The sequence below is a fragment of the Sus scrofa genome, chromosome 12, assembly GCF_000003025.6.
Source record: "Sus scrofa isolate TJ Tabasco breed Duroc chromosome 12, Sscrofa11.1, whole genome shotgun sequence".
NCBI lineage: Eukaryota > Metazoa > Chordata > Mammalia > Artiodactyla > Suidae > Sus > Sus scrofa.
In genome coordinates this window covers 38,645,202-38,664,101 of record NC_010454.4, presented here as the reverse complement: position 1 = coordinate 38,664,101, position 18,900 = coordinate 38,645,202, and the positions used below count along the sequence as shown (strand labels likewise).

General features: G+C 39.5%; 1 protein-coding gene across 12 annotated transcripts in view; it reads left to right on the top strand.

Moving 5' to 3' along the window:
- Positions 1-18,900, top strand: part of ACACA (acetyl-CoA carboxylase alpha) — a 294,152-nt gene that overhangs the window by 210,966 nt on the left and 64,286 nt on the right. For all 12 annotated transcript variants that reach the window (XM_021066228.1, XM_021066229.1, XM_021066236.1 and 9 more), the window contains 2 exon segments: positions 10,206-10,475; positions 15,717-15,814. In XM_021066228.1, the coding sequence (XP_020921887.1) occupies positions 10,206-10,475; positions 15,717-15,814 (368 nt within the window).

Below are 18,900 nucleotides of genomic sequence, written 5' to 3'. Positions count from 1 at the left end.
TGCAGAAGATGAGCTCTGAAATAGACCCGAGAAAAGCGGATCTGAAAACCAGGATCATGGTCTGTGCACTGATTGTTCAAGTTATAAAAAGAGACTAATGGTGCTTGCCACCAGTTATCCTTGAAGATGAGGGAATGTAAGTGCTTGGAGATCCTGAGCAGAAGAGTATTAATTCCACCACTTACACACAAACATTCATAATTTGTGCTTACTTTAAAACACCAATTTTGAATCCTTTTTAGGCCTGGCAAGATAGGAATTTCAAGTACAGAAAAAGACATAGTATGGAATACATGGTGTGCGTTTTATTTAAAATTATTGTGCACATTTCTTCTTTTATCCTTATTCTAAGTGAACATGTTGGGCCACAAGTCTTTGTCTGAAACGATCTTCAGGACCAAAGTTGAGTTCCTCATTAGAAAAATATTGAGGCTAATTTTGAAAGCCAGGTCTTCCTGCCTTGGAATTACTTCTAATGAATTTCTGTTCTTTTGGGATGTGTATACTTTTCTCCGAAGTCCATCTTAATGCCTGTTATTGGGGCTGGAGATTTCTCCTCAGGTGGATTAGTTGATTTTGACTCATTTCATTAGTAGCAAACCAAGGCCCAGTGAGCTTGACTGACTTTGAAAGTCCTAATGCCTCCCTTGGCAGACCAAAGCAGCGCTTGTGAAGGGCTCCTTAGTTCCTTTCAAAAGCAAGTCCTAAAGATAGCCTTTAAACAAAAGGATGTACTTGCCAATGTTTTCATACATCTGAAGTTGAAAGATTTTACTCAAAAAGGGTGTGATATAGTACTGTATACATCAAGAAATTTTACAGCTCTAACTAGAGGCAGTAATGAACACCAGGACAGCAACAGATGACACCAGAGGATGAGGTGTAGCGTGGAGCATCAGAGTTCAGCGTTCGTTTATATGATTAATGGGCAGGGCTTTCTGAACTGTAGTAGGCCAACTTGGTTAATTTCCCTATCCTCCAATTAGTCCACCACCCCATTTCTCAAATACTGCTGGCTTGTATGTGCTCCGTTACATTTTTTAAAAAAATCGGTTTGTTTATTAAAACATTATGTGTACATGTGTAAAATTACTATGGTTTCATGTACAAAAATAGCATAGAAAGAAACAATTTCACTGTTTAAAATGATTATTTCTAATCTTTGGTAACATTTTCAAAGAATTACCTCTGGGAAGAAAGTTTTTTGCTCTAAAAATGATATTTTTCTTATCCTTTTGTCACTTTTTAGAAAGGTTGAGGTAAGTTTGTTCAGCCATTTTTGAATTATCCAAGCATGAAAAAAAAGAGTTTTCAGCTGTTAAGAAAATTGTTTTTCAGCTCTTTTATGTGATCATACAACATGAGGCAATGGAACATGATATCCAGCAGATAATATAATATGGAAAGACATTGACATTTTTTGAGCATGGTTTTTCCGAATGGCACAAATTAAGTCAGATATTGCATTGCCTTATGGTTTAACAATACACCTTTTAAGACCTATACAGTATTTTCTAATATTTTATGATGTATTTTTTTCTCATGAGAGTCTAATATGAGTTAAAATTATAATTATTTTTGACAGTATCTAGTTAAAAGTGAAGATTTAATATTTCATCCAACATAGAAAGTGGGGGGAGGGTAGCATTTTACCTGTTTCAAAAGAAACTCAAGTTCATAATCCTGCTCTGTGGATCTTTGTGTTTTTCATCTTCCTGAGGCAGATGGTGCCTAGGTCTGTCTCAACTCTTAACATTCTAGAATTCTTTGTATTTCTGCCCCTGGGGCCTTGTAAGATGGACCTCTTCCTGGCATTAGCAGTGGTAGAACAATAGCTACCGGAGGCTTTATCAGGAACAGTCAACTTTTAGACTTTCAGCATGGAAAATAAAGCTTCAACCTCTCAGCCACAGTCTAACCTGTATTTAAGTCCATATAGAAAGATCTTATTACCCCTGAACTCAAAGAGTGGAGATAGAAGAAAGGCAGCCGCGGCAAAGATGTTTCCCTTCTGCTTCCCACAGCATAGCCAGAGTTGATGGATGCCTCTTACATCCTTGAAAACAAATTCCTGTCCTGTTCTGCCCCTTAGCTTTCCCTTCAGATTTCTTTATCGAGCTTAATATTGTTGTTTCATTTTGTAGTAACAGCAGCTGCTTTGGAAAGCAGAGGTGTGTATGTGTGCATGCACACACACACACACACACTTGCGTGTTCTGCTGTTCACACTGATAGTACAATTAATGTTGATGTCAATTTTGGTGTTAATTTTGGGTCATGATTAGTGTTGACACTTCCTGTCAGACTAATGGCATTTATGGGCACCATCAAAATAAATGTTAATATTATCATGTTTTTATTATCTGTTGTAGTAACATTAAACCAAGGTCCTCCCAAGAGAAAAAAATACGTATATGGCCAGATAGATAATGCCTTTCCGTATCGCCGGTGTTACTCAGCGAGAAAATGACATCTCAGGGCAGAATCCTAATCACTGTTTGGAGCATCAGAAATAATGATCACCTCTGATCGGAGGTTGTGAATAATTCATTCGGTTTGATTTTCACGTCCTGTCCAGTGATACTTTTCAAACCAAATGTGTTTCTACAGGAAAATAATGGTCCCACTTCTTATGGAAATACTGTGGCACAAATCATTTTACCCACATAAAAACAGTTAAATAAGACTGTTCTCTTCTGCTCGCTTTCTCCTCCCCGTTCCCTCCTCCCTCACTTGCGTGTGTTTATTCCAGGACCAGACTGTGGCCAAAGAAATATTTGCTTCCTTAGAACTTGCATAAGGAAAACACATATTTTATTTCCACTTATCCGTAACTTATTGGCAGTAATTCTTTTGATCCTCTCCCCTTTCTCACTTTAAGGTAATTGGTTCAGGTGGATAATCTATTACCTAGGAAGCCTGCTAATTGGGATGCTCTCTTATCAAAAATAATCTGAAATCAGATATATTTTTAAAAAGTGGCTTATGGCTGTATTAATGAACCTGTAACTGGCAGTAAGTGCCTAGAACTGCCTGGTTAGACCATGCAGTAGTAAGACAGTGGTCAGGGAAGAAGTCTGTGGCCCTGCCAGGGCTGCAAAGCCTGAGTCTGAAACTCATTAGACCATAAACCCTCCTACTCTCACAAGCCCCTTTCAGGCTGTGCCCCTCCTTGTTGCTTCCTTAGCCCTTAGTCCTGGAGTGCCGTTTTTTTCACTAGGTTTCATGCAGTAGAAACATTGGAGGGAGAGAGAAGCTGAAACAAGGAGATTCAGCAATGGAATTTCCTTTGGCGTTATTTTCAAGTTAATATACAAGACAACTGGGCTTAGGTAGAAATCAGTGAATGCCATATCCCTAATCACATTGTCACACTTGTGTACGCATCTATGGTGATTGCAGAATTTTCAATATAAAATCTCCGTTGTGTGCATAATACAGATAGACCCGTCCATATAAAGTAATTTGACTGAAAAACTTATGGTGTCCTAATTAAATGGGAAGAAAATATGACTGTCTTCTGAAGTAATGACCCAATCCTCTGAGACAAAGCTATTCTTAGATGGAATATTTTGAACCATTTCTCCAGAATATCATGACCCTTTTTTTTCCCGTCTCTCTAAATCTAACAAGGGCAGGGGAAAGCGTTTTTCAACCTAGTTTTCATCATCAGACAGAAAGTATTTTGCATTCAGAAACCATTTCCAGTATCAAATTCAATTTTGTCAAGTGATTAGTTGAGTTTGGAGAGAATAATTTAAAAACACAAAGCTGGAAATGGCTGTGGTGCTTCTGCACTGGAGGAGAGCAGTTGCTATTCTCAAGTTGCAAGCCCTCCTTCAGTGACTGTGCGTGGCAACGTGGATCATTGTGTTACACATCTTTGCAGCTGTTACAGACCAGCATCTGTTGACACCATGTGTTCCTACCCCGGACTGCGTGAAGAAAGAGGGGAGGGGAGCAGCTGAATTGATACCTTGCCTGCCTATCAGTGCACACGTCCTTTTATGTACATATGTTTGTAAAGCTCTTTAGCCCCCTTCAAGATGAAAGGCTCTGTATAAATATAAGCTTTCGATTTTAGTACATGTTTGTAATACATGTGGTACAGTCCTAAATATGTATTTAGCTGATAGGCACTGTTCTTGTCTATTGTACAAATATTGACTTTAAAAGTATAAATATGTATTTAACCATCAGACCAGAAAAACACTGAAGCAGTAACTTCTCAGGTAGAGATATTAATATTGTATAAACCTATATATACGTGTTTACATTATACCACATCACTGCAAAGCATTTCTTTTTTAAGAAAGGAAACGAAGGCCCCAACAAACTAAGATAGTTCTTGATATTCTTCTCCCTGTAAGGCGAATCTTGATTCTAAATTTTCATATCTTTATTCCTCCTTATAATTTTATATAAATATGATTTGTTGTCGGATAACTAAAACTGAGAATCGGTTCCTTTAAAATTTGAGAAACCCATTAGGATGATGAGATTTTTTTTTTTCTTCAGTTTTCTTTTTCCATTGTGAAAATGTACAAATGCACACAAAAGTCGACATAATAATGTAAATTCCCATGTATCTAGTGAAGAAGTTTTTTTTCTCCTTATAAAATTTTTAAATGGAGTTCCCGGCGTGGCGCAGTGGTTAACGAATCCGACTAGGAACCATGAGGTTGCGGGTTCGGTCCCTGCCCTTGCTCAGTGGGTTAACGATCCGGCGTTGCCATGAGCTGTGGTGTAGGTTGCAGACGCGGCTCGGATCCTGCGTTGCTGTGCCTCTGGTGTAGGCCGGTGGCTACAGCTCCGATTCGACCCCTAGCCTGGGAACCTCCATATGCCGCGAGAGCGGCCCAAGAAATAGCAACAACAAGAACAACAACAACTAAAGACAAAAAGACAAAAAAAAAAAAAATTTTAAGTTATCAAGGCATACACATTGAAGAAATTTGGAGAACGAGGAAAAAATGCACAATCTCATCATCCTAAAATAATCATTATCCCATTTTGCTAAGTTTCTCTCTTTCTTCCCCTCCAATATGCTTTTATCTGTTTATTTGTTTATTTTTAGGTAAGAAATAGATTTATTGAGAGAGATACACACTCCATAGACAGTGCAGGCTGTCTCAGAAGGCTTGAGAATGGCCCCATTATGCTTTAGATAGAGAGCGTGTGCACACGAGTGTGTGTATGTGTGTGTGTGTTGTAACACTTAACCGTGCACTTACTATATGCCAGGTCCTGTTCTAAGATTTAACATGTGTTTAATCTTCATAGCAGACTTAAAACAATAGGTTATTATCACCCCATTTTACTGATGAGGAAACTCAGGTGTAGAGAGGTTAGTAACTTACCTAAGGTTATGTGGCTAGAAAATCAACTGACACTATTCTGTCAGAGTCAGATTCTATCAGATCCAGATTTGTAGAATCTGGCTTCTGAGTCTGTGCCCTTTACACTGTTCCGCCTCTCACAGTTATTATTGCATAATGCTATCCAGTGCAATTTGGTCATCCTGCTTCTTTAAATTTAGCATTACATCAAGAGTATTTAAAAATACTCTTCAGGAGTTCTCTGGTACCTACTAGGTTAAGGATCTGGCGTGTCACTGTTGTGGCATGGGTTGGATCTCTGGCCTGAGAACATCTCCAAGCCATGGGTGTGGCCAAAAAATATTATTCATAGTCTTTTTTTTAAAATTCTTTTGTCTCTTTTTGTCTTTTGAGGGCTGCGCCAGTGGCCTGTGGAGGTTCCCAGGCTAGGGGTCAAATTGAAGCTATAGCTCCTGGCCTACGCCAGAGCCACAGCAATGCCACATCTGAGCCACGTTTACGACCTATACCACAGCTCATGGCAACGCTGAATCCTTAACCCTCAGAGCAAGGCCGGGGATCAAACCCGCAACCTCTTGGTTCCTTGTTGGATTAGTTTCTGCTGTGCCACGACGGGAACTCCTATTCATAGTCTTAATAGTTATCATTTATAAGGCTGTACAGAACACTAACAGTGACCTTACTGGTCAGTTTATTCCCTCCAAAAAGTTTTTATCATGATATTTATTTTTTAGCCTCTAATCCTAAAATAATTTTATTTTATTTTATTTTATTTTATTTTTTTTTTGCTTTTTAGTGCTGCATGTGCAGCATATGGAGGTTCCCAGGCTGGGGGTCGAATCAGAGCTGTATCTGCCAGCCTACACCACAGCCACAGCAACGCAGGATCTGAGCCACGTCTGCAGCCTACGTCACAGCTCACGGCAATGCCAGATTCTTCACCCACTGAGCAAGGCCAGGGATTGAACCTGCAATTTCATGGTTCCTAGTCGGATTTGTTAACCACTGTGCCAAGATGGGAACTCCCAAAATAATTTTAGATTTACAGAAAAGTTGCAAAAATCATAGAGTTCCCATTTAACCTTCACACAGCTGCCCCTAATGTTAACATCTTGTATAACCATGGTATAATTATAAAAACTTAGAAATTAACATTGGCACAGTACTACTAAATAAAATACAGACTTTATTTTGGATTTCACCAGATTTCCTACTAATGTCCTTTTTCTGGGCCGGGATCCAGTCCAGGACACCACATTGTCTAGGTGGCGATGACGTTTATGTTTGTGCTCTCACTGATGATCATCTTTCCGTATTGTTTCAGCTAAGTGCAGTGGCACCAGCCTGGAACATATTTCCTTAATTTCTTTAGTAAAGGAAGTTAATGCGAGTCATACTTTAAAAAATAAATAATTCATACTAGCTATAAGGACAAGTTACTTAATTCCTCTATGCCTTGGTTTTCATATGGCAATAATAATGACTGTTTTTAAATTAATAATAATAGTAGCTCTATTTGAGGACTTTTTTTTAATAGGCAAGAAATAGATTTATTAAGATAGGACACTTGTGAGAGGTGCAAGCGGGCAGGCACGGATGTTCTGCCATTTGAGGACTTTTACATGCCAGGTTCTGTACTAATTTAATGTGGTGTTCCTCACAACAATCCCTCTTATTCCCATTTTGTAAGTGGAAAAATTGAGGCTCTGCAAGGTTAAGTAACTTGTCCAAAGCTGTATAACTAGTATAAAGCTGAAATTTGAACCAAGACAGGCAGACTTTCCAGCTTAATCTCTTAACTATTATCAGCATTTAACTTTTATAGTATAGTACCACATGTAGAATGGTAGCTATTATTTTTCATATTATTTTTTAACAAAATATTTTTGTAATATTTAGTAATTCTGTGATCCCTAGAGGTAAGTCGTGGAAGGTGTTCTAAACTCTTGGTGATGGTTTTCCAAGTATTATTTAAGAAATGAAATGACTCTGGAACCATCAAATATTTCTTACTCCCATATTATGTGTGGGAATGTGTAGGAATCCTACTAAGTACTGGAGTAGGTGACATAATGGTTCTATCTGACAAACCTAAAAGCCGTCTTAGGCCATAAGTGATTAATGATCAAATGAATTTGCCACATGAAGGTCTTAGTAGGAGACCAGAGAAGAAGGGAGTCACTTTAGATTCGAGCACGCTTTACTGAGGAATTTGAATTTGAATGAACCTTTATGGAATGGGTAAGATTTGGATAGGTTGAGAGGAGAGACAGGGGCAAACTTTGTATGTTCAAGTTACTGTAATAGATTACTCTTCCCAAGAGTTGTTCATCAAACCTGTAGGTAATATTTTCTTAATTTTTGCATGTGTGGACATTGCAACTCAATAAAGTTCATTAAATTTCCCAAGGTCACACAGTTAATAAGTGGTAGGGCCTAGATGTAGATGCAAATTTGTTTGACTCCCAAGCCTATGTTCACCTTTATATATGCTATCATTTGATTAGAAGTAAAATCTCATTTTTAATGTAAATTGAGCAACAAATGCTTCCCTAGATATTTATCCATTGTGCTTATTTCAAAACTTAATCTCTTCCAGTAAGGAATCTCGCTGTACTAAATCTGGGCTAACACTCTCCATTCTGTAATGGTACTTTTTAAGGAGGGAGGGGGCCAGTCGATGAGGAAGACACTTTGGAAAGACATTGATAAAGAGTAGTGTGTTCTTGGTGCTGCTATGTTGACACCTAATTAGAAGTCAATATTGCAAACATAATGACCTGGCCAATTGCTGAACTGACTGCCTGAGTGACACAGTTAGAGTCCCCAGGTAATAGCAAAAGATAAGAGTGTTATTTGCTTGCCCAGTGCCACATAGACACAATGTTTGCATTAGCATGCAAATGCTGAAGTATACTCTTCAGGGCTTATATCTAAGCTGCTCTGGCCTCGGTGGCTAAGGTTAATATATCATAAAATTTGGAGTAAAACCCCATCTTCCTAACTACAAATGCATTTAGAGGAAATAGCTTTTCCTTCCTGAAAAAGAAAGGAGATGTTTGGTTAGAGGGGCACATGAGAAGGCAGGTAAAATATTTTCCCCCACATAGGCATTATAGTGACCAGCTTCTTAAAAACCAAGACAAAATTACCTTGGTATTTGGCGTTTCTCTGTGCTCTTTTTTGGATGATCCGTTTCTCCTTCCTTTCTCTGTCTTTAATGAGCAGATAGAGTAATGCTACCTTAGCTCATCAGAAGGTGATTGGATTTTTTTCCTGTGTATTATATCCATTTTGATTTGTATTTGGCCAATGGTGTGATCTATTAAATAGCTTATATTTATCTGTGGGAGTTTCAAATATATATTTCTTAATGCTGAGAATCACAAATAGCTGTGTGGAAAGCTTCAAACCAGCCTGATTACAGTGGATGTGCAATTGGATTGAGGAATGTGTACTCAGAGCTTATGATCACTGGCCCGGTTGAGTCTGGGTGATGCATGTGGCTTTCCAGGGATGCTGCTATTTACATCTGTTAATGGCCCTTCTTGATGGCCGGCTCCCCAATGAGGTGATATGCAGCAACCTGGGGATGAGGGACCAGGGCTGCACATGTGGCTGGGCTCCATTAGGCAGGACCAGGAAGGCTCATCTGGTAGGCTTTGTATTTGGGGATGAGTGGTGGGGGTGGGAAGCAGGGGAGAAAGAAAGAAACGGGAAAAAAAGAATGGAAAACATTACTTATCCAGGTATAGGGAAACAGACAGGCACACATGAAAAACTGCAGCTGTAAGTGGGGTATGAGTGAATAGAAAAGAAATGGAACTAGTGAATAAACAAGTAGAAGGATTGACTAGTTCTCATATAGAAGGGGATTAAAAGAGGAGAGGACTGTGAGGGTTTGGGAAGAGACATGTCCCCCTTGCCTCTTACGTCAATGTCATTTATTTGTGTGGCTGGTCAGATGCTACTGAACTGTGAGCAGAGGCTTACATGTATCATAGTGTAGCAAGAGCCTGGTTACGTGCATCTTTTGGTTTTCTGTGTTGGAAGAAAGCAAGAGATGCTCACAAGGATGCAGTGTTGAGTTACAGTAAATTCTTTTTTTTTTTTTTTTTTTTTTGTCTTTTTGCCTTTTCTAAGGCCGCTTCTGTGGCATATGGAGGTTCCCAGGCTAGGGGTCTAATTGGAGCTGTAGCCACCGGCCTATGCCAGAGCCACAGCAACCCAGGATCCTTAACCCACTGAGCAAGGTCAGGGAGCGAACCAGCAACCTCATTGTTCCTAGTCAGATTCGCTAACCACTGCGCCACGATGGGAACTCCTAGTTACAGTAAGTTCTTGCAAAAACGGAAGATACCTGAAGGAAGTCAGTGAAGAATGTTATTTCTATCAAATACTAGAGAACAAGAAAAGGACCTAGGATTGCAGAAGTCGTGCAGTCCCTGAGCAGCGGTCTTCTTTCTGCTCTCCTATGTCTTAAAGGTTTCTTGGGAAGAATCTCACAATAGATATCTTATTAGATAGGGTAGTGAGTTAGGGAATCCTGGATTTAATCCCCAGTCCTATGGTAATTCTTCCACACATATCCTAAGCACATTCAGACTTTGGTTTTTCCTCTTCTTTGAACAGACCCAAAGAAGAAATCGAGACAGCCATGACATACGTGTATAGTAAACCAGCTGTTGTTCTCCACATAGTTTTAGCGAGTATATGTTCTCGTTTCCCACAGAGAGCTTGGCTCTTTGGCAATGCATATCTTCACATGAAGTTTGTGTCTATGTTCAGTCTGATACCTTCAAGGAACCTGAAAAAAATTCTGTATGTAAGGAGCTTGTGTTGATTTGTTTGTTTATGCCTTTGCAGATTGGCATGGTAGCTTGGAAAATGTCCCTTAAAAGTCCGGAATATCCAGAAGGCCGAGATATCATTGTTATTGGCAATGACATCACATACCGAATTGGTTCCTTTGGACCCCAGGAGGATGTGCTATTTCTCAGAGCGTCTGAGCTTGCCAGGGCAGAGGGCATCCCACGCATCTATGTAGCTGCCAACAGTGGAGCGAGAATTGGGCTGGCAGAGGAAATTCGTCATATGTTTCACGTGGCCTGGGTAGATCCTGAAGATCCTTACAAGGTACAGACTAAGGAAAGATGCTCTGTGTGTGTGTGTGTGTGTGTGTGTCTAGAGAGAGAGAGAGGTGGGAGAGAGGTAGAGATTTAAGTTCAAAATTTAGCACTTACAGTGAACCACAACTGCATTAGAAATAAATTCTCTCTTTAATATGTTCACCTAGTTTTTCCTCCAGCTTTGAAACAGATTACTACTTCTTTGGTTGAATCCTAGACAAAATAATAGGTGTGCATTTAGTGTGAGACATGTTAAGCCAGAAATATGTATCTTTAAATTATTCCACTGTAGTTTCCAAGACTTATCAGCAAAACCTCTTATATCCTCAGCTCCTTCTCTGTTCTCCAGCCTTCTTGTTCTATTTGAAACCTGCCTGTCCTCTGAAGACTCTTCTTAAATAGTACCTGGTTTCCCTTTACTACTGAGCCTGGAGGGAAAAAGTGTCTTCTTTGTGTCTCATTGCCGCTTCCAGACCTTTTCCCTCCCTTCCCTCCAAAAACCCCTCTTTGAACCTTGTGTCGTCAGACTGTGCCCCACCCACACTGCTCCTTATTAAAGTGTTCCTTTCCCTTTGGCCACTCCCCCTTCTTCTTTGCATTTTTTAGTTGTTGACACATTGTCACTCTCTCCAGTAGTACCAGTCCTCATATAATCCTTGATTGCTGTATCTCTGTAGATGACCCATCTACATCTAGCCTCTAGGATCCTTGACTCCCTCTCCTCTAATGGTTTTATCCTTCATCCCAGATCAGTCTCTCATTCCCCATAAACTCAACTCAAGCATCCCTTTTTTTTTTTTTTTTTGCCATTTCTCCATCCTATCTTTCCAGCACACTCTCTTTAGTACTTCAAGTCCAGTAATCCTTTGAACTCACCACAAGCTGCAACTGTTGATCCTACCACCTTTCTTCTGCTCTTCTCTCCCTCCTCACTTGATTCCTGTCCAGCTTAAATTCCAAAGTCAGTCAAAGGACTGACTAATCATTCTAATCACTCCCTTTCCTATGCCCTCAATTACTTTGCTTCTTTCTTCATTCTGCCTACTCTGTGTTTGTACAGAAACTTTGCTTAAATCCACTTCTCTCCATCTTCTCTCATACCTGCACCTGCGTGGCTGAACATTGATGGAGAAAAATACACAGTGCTGTTGACTGGTCTTGCTTTAAATTAAAGTTTACCAACCTCCTGATTGACAATTTCACATCTTCTCTCTCCTTAAACCTCCTACATCCTCTTCCTTCATTCTCATTCTTAGCTGATGATGTTGCTTCCCAATTCACTGAGAAAACAGAAGCAATTAGAAAAGAGCTTCTAGGAGCTCCCATCTATCTGCCTCTGTGCCCTTACTCTCTCCTGTACTTTGATGAACAGGTCCCGCTCCTAAATAAGGCCAGTCCTTCTACTGGCCCGATCTCTCCCTTCTGGCCAACCTAGGAGTATAGGTCAACACTTCTCTCCTCTCTTTCTTGCATCATCACTTTTTCCTTCTCTCCTGGATCTAACCCTTCAGCACACAGACACTTACCCCTCTAGACTCTCACTCCACCCCATTTTTTCCTTCCCTTTATAGCAAGACTTCTTAGGAGTTTCTCTTCTTAGTGTTTGCAAATACCCTTTTCCCTCCCACTCCCTCTGAAACCCACTTCAATTTCCCTTGTACTCTAACTTTTCTAACTTAGCAGCCTTTGTCAAAGTTGCCATTGATTCTCATTGCTAAAATCTGTCATGAACCCCAGTCTTCACCTTACTTATTTGATGTATCAGAAGCGTCCCATGAATTGGTTATCTCTTCGTCCTTGAAATTCTTCTCTTCTCTCTTTTTTTTTTTGGCCACACCCACAACATGTGGAAATTCCCAGGCCAGGGATCAAACCTATGCCCAGGCCAGTGCAGTGATAGCACCAGATCCTTAACCCACTATGCCATAAGGGAACTCCTAATACTTTCTTCTCTTGATTTCTAGGACTCCAGAGTCTACTTTTTACCTTCCTTGCCACTCTTTCTCAGTTTCCTTTGCTGTCTTTCCAGAGTATTTCAGGGGATGATGGAAATATTCTATATTTTGATTGTGGTAATGATTATGCCGGTATATGCATTTGTCAGAATTCATCAAACTACAACACTTAAAACTGATGGATTTTATTGCATGTAAATTTTTTTTTCTTTCTTTTTTTCTTTTTGCTTTTTTGGACTGCACCCATAGCATATGGAGGCTCCCAGGCTAGGGGTCGAATCAGAGCTGTAGCTGCTGGCCTATGCCACAGCCACAGCAACACAGGATCAGAGCTGGGTCTGCAACCTACACCGTAGTTCATGGCAATGCCAGATCCTTAACCCACTAAGCGCCACGGATCAAACCAGCATCTTCATGGATGTTAGTCAGATTCGTTAACCACTGAGCCACAAAGGGAACTCCTATTTCTTTAAAATTCACTTTTAAAATGTATGGGAATTGTTGGTGACCACTAACAGGTGCAGGATTTCTTTTTAGGATGATGGAAATATCCTGGAATTAGATGGTGGTGATGGTTGCACACAGCATCTGAATATACTAAAAACTACTGAATTGTACACTTTAAAATGGCCATTTTAAGGAGTTCCCTGGTGGCCTAGTGGTTAAGGGTTCTATGTTGTCACTATAGTGACTCAGATTCGATCCCTGGCCCAGGAAGTTCTGTGTACCATGGGTGTGGCCCCCCCCAAAAAAAATCCCCCAAACCCCAAGCAATAACAAAATGGCCAATTCTATGTTATGTGAGTTTTAGGTTGGGTTTTTTTTAATTACAAAAAAAAAAAAAGTGACAGGAGACAGATATCAAGGCCACAAAGGCTGTGACAAGATGTCTAGGAACCCCAGTCTCAATCCCACCAGGGCTTAGTGCCCTCTCACCTGCTGCTTTGGCAGGATAGCTTGTATAAAGAGTGAAGTAGAAGGGAAAAAGGTATTTTAGGGCTTGGTCTCTGGACTGCCCCTCTTTCCTATATTTACCTTCCCTTAGTGATCTTATCCAATCTGAAAACTTCAAATTCCATCATTAAACTGATAACCTCCCAAATGTATATCCCATCCCTGTGCTTCAGATTCATGTATCCAGACTTGGCATCTCTACCGACACGTGTGCCTGAATGTAGTTACCAGTTTGCTTTCTTGAATGTGTTCTTTCCGCAGTCTTCTCTATCTCAGTAAATGACCCCTCTGTCTCTCCATTTAAGTAAACAACCTTGGAATTATCCTTGACCTCCACAAATCTTGTGTACACCCCGACTTTCAAAATATATCCAGAATCCAGCCCCTTCTAACTGCTCCCACTGCCACAGGGCCGTCCAAGCCCCTTCTGCCTCTTACTGTATTTATTGCAGTGGCTTCCTATTGAACCTTCCTGCCTCTGGGCTTGCCCCTACCCCGACCCCCAATCTGCTCTCAACAGAAAGTGGAATGATCCAGTTAAATATAAATGAGGTCACGCCTCAGAACTGTCCTCTGATTAAAATCCTTTATTGGCCTCCCACCTCACTCTGGTGAGGGGCAGAAACCCTACTGGTTCCTACAAGGCCTTACATAGATTGGCCTTTCTCCTTGCTGTATCCATCTCATTCTGCTCCATTTCTGCAACCTCCCCACTCTTTCTCCAACCTGCTGGGAACACTCAGCATTTTCATACTTGCAGTTCCTTCTGCCCAGAATGCTTTTCCCCAAAATATCCTCCTGTCTCATTTCCTCAGCTCATCAGATCTTGGCTCAAATGACATTGTCAGTAATGCCTTCCCTGGCTAGTCTTCTAAAAGCTCAGCTCTCCCAACTGTCCTATCTCCTCTCTCTATTTTATTTTTCTCTTAAACATTTTTCCCATCAACACTGTATGTTTAACTTATTTATTATGTTTGCTGTCTTCTGCTAGAAGCTAAATTGTATAAGCTAGGAATTTTTGTCTACTGTGTTCCTTCCTGTTTACCTCATGCCCAGAACAGTGCCTTGCACATAATAGGCACTTTGTAAATATGTGTTGATAGACCTACTGCTGACACCCAGTGCCACAGTGGGTTCTCATCCTAAGTCAGGCAGATCAATGGCAAATTCATGTCTCTGACATGGGCTCACTGTGGGACCAATTCATTGAGTTAAATGGTGGACCTAATTTCTCATTGTATTTTAAATGTTTTTCTCTGTTTACTTTTTATGGGGGGGGGTTGCCGAGTGGCTAATTCACTTAAGTTAAACACACATAATAGATAATTCTACTTTGTATGTGATTGTGTGTATGTCTATATCAAAATAAATCAATTATGAAGTGTTAGTATAATTTTTTAATTTATGTAGGAATTAGGAGTTTATTTAAAAAAGCAAAAGGCTGGAGTTCCCGTCGTGGCGCAGTGGTTAACGAATCCGACTAGGAACCATGAGGTTGCGGGTTCGATCCCTGCCCCTGCTCAGTGGGTTAATGATCCAGCGTTGCCATGAGCTGTGGTGTAGGTTGCAGACGCAGCTCAGATCCCACGTTGCTGTGGCTCTGGCGCAGGCCAGTGGCTACAGCTCCGATTCGACTCCTAGCCTGGGAACCTCCATATGCCGCAGGAGCGGCCCAAAGAAATAGCAAAAAGACAAAAAAAAAAAAAAAAAAGCAAAAGGCTGATCATTAGTTTTGCATAGACTTTTGATTTTTTAAGACTGATTAGGAGTTCTCTTGTGGCATAGCAGGTTAAGGATCCAGTGTTGTCACTGCAGTGGCTCAGGTTGCTGCTGTGGCACAGGTTCAATCCCTGGCCCAGGAACTTCCACATGCCACCGGGCATGGCCAAAAAAACAAGATCGATTATCTTAGTTTTGTGATGCTCTTAATTATCTTTTACCCATTTATATTTTGATGGGATTATGGATTTGAGAAAGTGAAGAATGGTAATTCACTCAATTCTTTTATTTTGTGTTGATATCTTTAATAGAGGTGTCATTAAAGGTCAGAAAATGACCCTTGAACCCTGATGAAAAGGAAATGAATGGATCGTACTTGGAGGTGCAGCTACAAGATAACCTTGTTTCAAGGACGCAGAGTCAGTGGCTGCAGAAACAGGCACTTCCATCTTTCAAAGAACTGTCTATGCTAGTATTCTAAGACAGTAACTCTGAGACACAACTTAGTGATTTAAAGCTAGATTCGGGTTTGGAACAAGCTGCATTACGCATGCTTTGCTGGGTCTTCTGATTATGTGGTGATGGCAAATAATGAGTTAAAAACTATTCATGCTTCACAGGGATACAAATACTTATATCTGACCCCTCAAGACTATAAGAGAGTCAGTGCTCTCAACTCTGTCCATTGTGAGCATGTGGAGGATGAAGGAGAATCCAGGTAGGTATTATGTATCAGTAATTTGGCTGTGGATTAAAGAACGGAGAATATGATAATTTTTTTCTCACTGTTGTGCTGATCATGACCTTGAAGAGCAATGAAGATTGCTTGTTGCATAATCTAGAGGTCTTAAATGTGTGTCTTAGTTCTACCACTTACTAGTTGAAAGACCTTATTATTGATTGAAGTTTTTAAATTATAATATTCATTTTTAAAAGCTGAAACATGTAAACAGTTATGAAGAAAAAGTAGAATCAGCTACAGTCCTACCAAGAGATCACAATTATTAATGTGTATTATATTCTCACCTATGTATAGTAGGTGTGTGTGTGTATATATATATATATATATATATATATATATATACACACACACCTTTTTTCCTGTATGATTGGGATAAATAATAAGGAAGTTCTTTGGTAATTTTGTTTTCTTCACCAATAATTGAGAGAAATTTTGTATATTCTTACTTATTATTTGAGAATATGATATTTAATGGTTTTATATAGTTCATTTAATATATCATATTTGAACATTCAGACTATCCCAATTTTTACTGCTATATCTCCAGATATTCTAGATCATTCTTTTATGTAAATTTTGAGATTATCTCTGGTTAGTCCCTTGGGGGTAATTTCTTAAAGTAGAATTACTGGTCTGTTAGTAGAATTACTCTCCATTTTTTAAAAAGATCTCTTTTGGATAATTCAGATTGTCCTCCCAAGAGCTAAACTCAATGGTAGTGCTTGTTTTCCCTCTTTAACTATTTCTACCCTTGTCTGGAGTTTCGCTGTGGTGCAGCGGAAATGATTCCAACTAGCATCCATGAGGATGCGGGTTCAATCCCTAGTCTCATTCCGTGAATCTGGAATCTGGCATTGCTGTGGCTGTGGTGTAGGCCAGCAGCTATAGCTCCAATTTGACCCCTAGCCTGGGAACCTTCATATGCCGCAAGTGGGGCCCTAAAAAAAGCAAAATAAATAAATAAATTTCTACCCTTGTCAACATTGATTAATGTCAGTTAATAAAATAGGATAAAAACAGCAATTGTTATTTTAACTGGTATTTTTGGTCACCAGTGAAGTTGAACATTTTTATAATCTTTCCTCAAGTATTTTACAGAGTATTAATCAATTGCTCTAATACCATTTATTGAATAATTCATACTTTTTTCACTTTTATAATAATCTTAACTCAATTACTAGGCTTTATATTCCGGTTTTTGTTCTATCTGTTCTTGGACTAATGCCATACTATTTTAACTACTCTACTGGTCCAGATTTCCTCACATTCTTACTTTTTCCCCAAGTTTTATTAAGTATTTTTGTCTTTTTACATATAGACTCATTTTTTGTTTTAATGAAAACTTTCCGTAATGACTTTGATTCAGATTTCATTAGGTTTTTAAATTAATTTGGGAAGATCTGAGAGCTTCATAATATTAACTGTTCTCAATAAGAAACATGATATGTTTTTCCAGTGATTCAAGTGTAGTTTTTAAGCTTTTATAATTTTCTTCATATAGGTTATGCCAAAAGTTCCAATCTTTCTTGGTTGACTGCACCCTTGCTGTCTGTAATTTTTTTTTTTTAATAGCACCTTTGGGCAAAAAGATATACCTTAATCTTTCCAATTATTAAGTAGCCAGACCCAAACAGCTTCATAAGTGTTTGTGCCATGAACAACAGGGGTTTGTGCTCTTATATGCAGACATTTTCAACAGTAAATACAACAGTTCTGCATGATCCGTGGTTGTTTAAATCTACAGATACATAACCATGGATATGGGGAGACCACATGTAAGAGGGCCAACTGTAAGTTATATGTGGATTTTCTGCTGCCAAGGGGGGACTCCTCTAACCCCTAGTGTGGTTCAAGGGTGAACTGTATAATACGCATAATTGAAAAAAAAAATTTCATTCCATTCTTAAATAATTACAGTTACTTACTAATGATGTATTTGCATCCATTCAGCATTGCAAACCTTGGCATTAGCTTGAAAAAAGCCACCCTCGTGTCTTGTTTTGAGTTGATTTTTTTGTGCAGAACTTTTTTCCCCCCACAGAAATGGGAAACCCAGCTTTGCAAAGATTGGATATTGTCAAAAGGAATGTACCACTACCTAATGTTTAAACCATGAACTACTTAAAATTAGTAGTTCATGTGGGATCCAACAGGTATGACATATCATAGTGTTTTAAAAATTTAAGGGAGTTTCCTTCATGGCTCAGCAGTTAATGAACCTGACTGGGATCCATGAGGCTGTGAGTCTGATCCCTGGCCTCACTCAGTGGGTTAAGGATCCAGCATTATGGTGAGCTGTGGTGTCGTGTTGGTTGCAGACACGGCTTGGATCCTGAGTTGCTGTGGCTGTGGTGGAGGCCAGCAGCTGTGGCTTTGATTCAACCCCTAGCCTGGGAACTTCCATATGCCTCGGGTATGACTCTAAAAAAGCAAAAAAATAAAAATAAACAATTGAAATATCCCTTAGTACCCCTGACAGTTCATTGTGGCACCCCATGATGCCTCGGTACACAGTGTGGGTATGGTGGGGTTTTGCCAGTTTGAACATATTTATCCCCAAACGTTTTGCATTTCTTCTTGCTACTCTGAACAAGATTCCCCCATCCCCTGGCACATTATATTTTTAAACTCTTCATTATTGATAGAAAGCTATTGAATTTGTATATTGCTTGTATGAAAGCAAGCCAGTGTTCTTCCTCAAACTTTAGTTTCCTCATCTATACAATGAAGGTCAAGTAAACTAATAAATGTTAAGTCCCTTAGCGCAGCACTTAAGCACATAGTAAGTAATCAAAAATCCTGGCTATTATTTTTATTATCTGTGGTAATGGGACGAATGTTCCCAGTCACACTGGATTGTTATGAAGACCAGAAATGACATATGTGAGTGTTTTTTTTTTGTTGTTGTTAATTGTACAGGGTTTAATTGTTAAACACTACAGGGTTTTTATTGTAAGTAACATTAAAATTTGATACTACTTTAAAGAATGATCATCTTAATGGTAGAAGACTCAGACCACAGAGCAGAAAATGGGAAATTTCTATTCTTTTTCATGTAATAC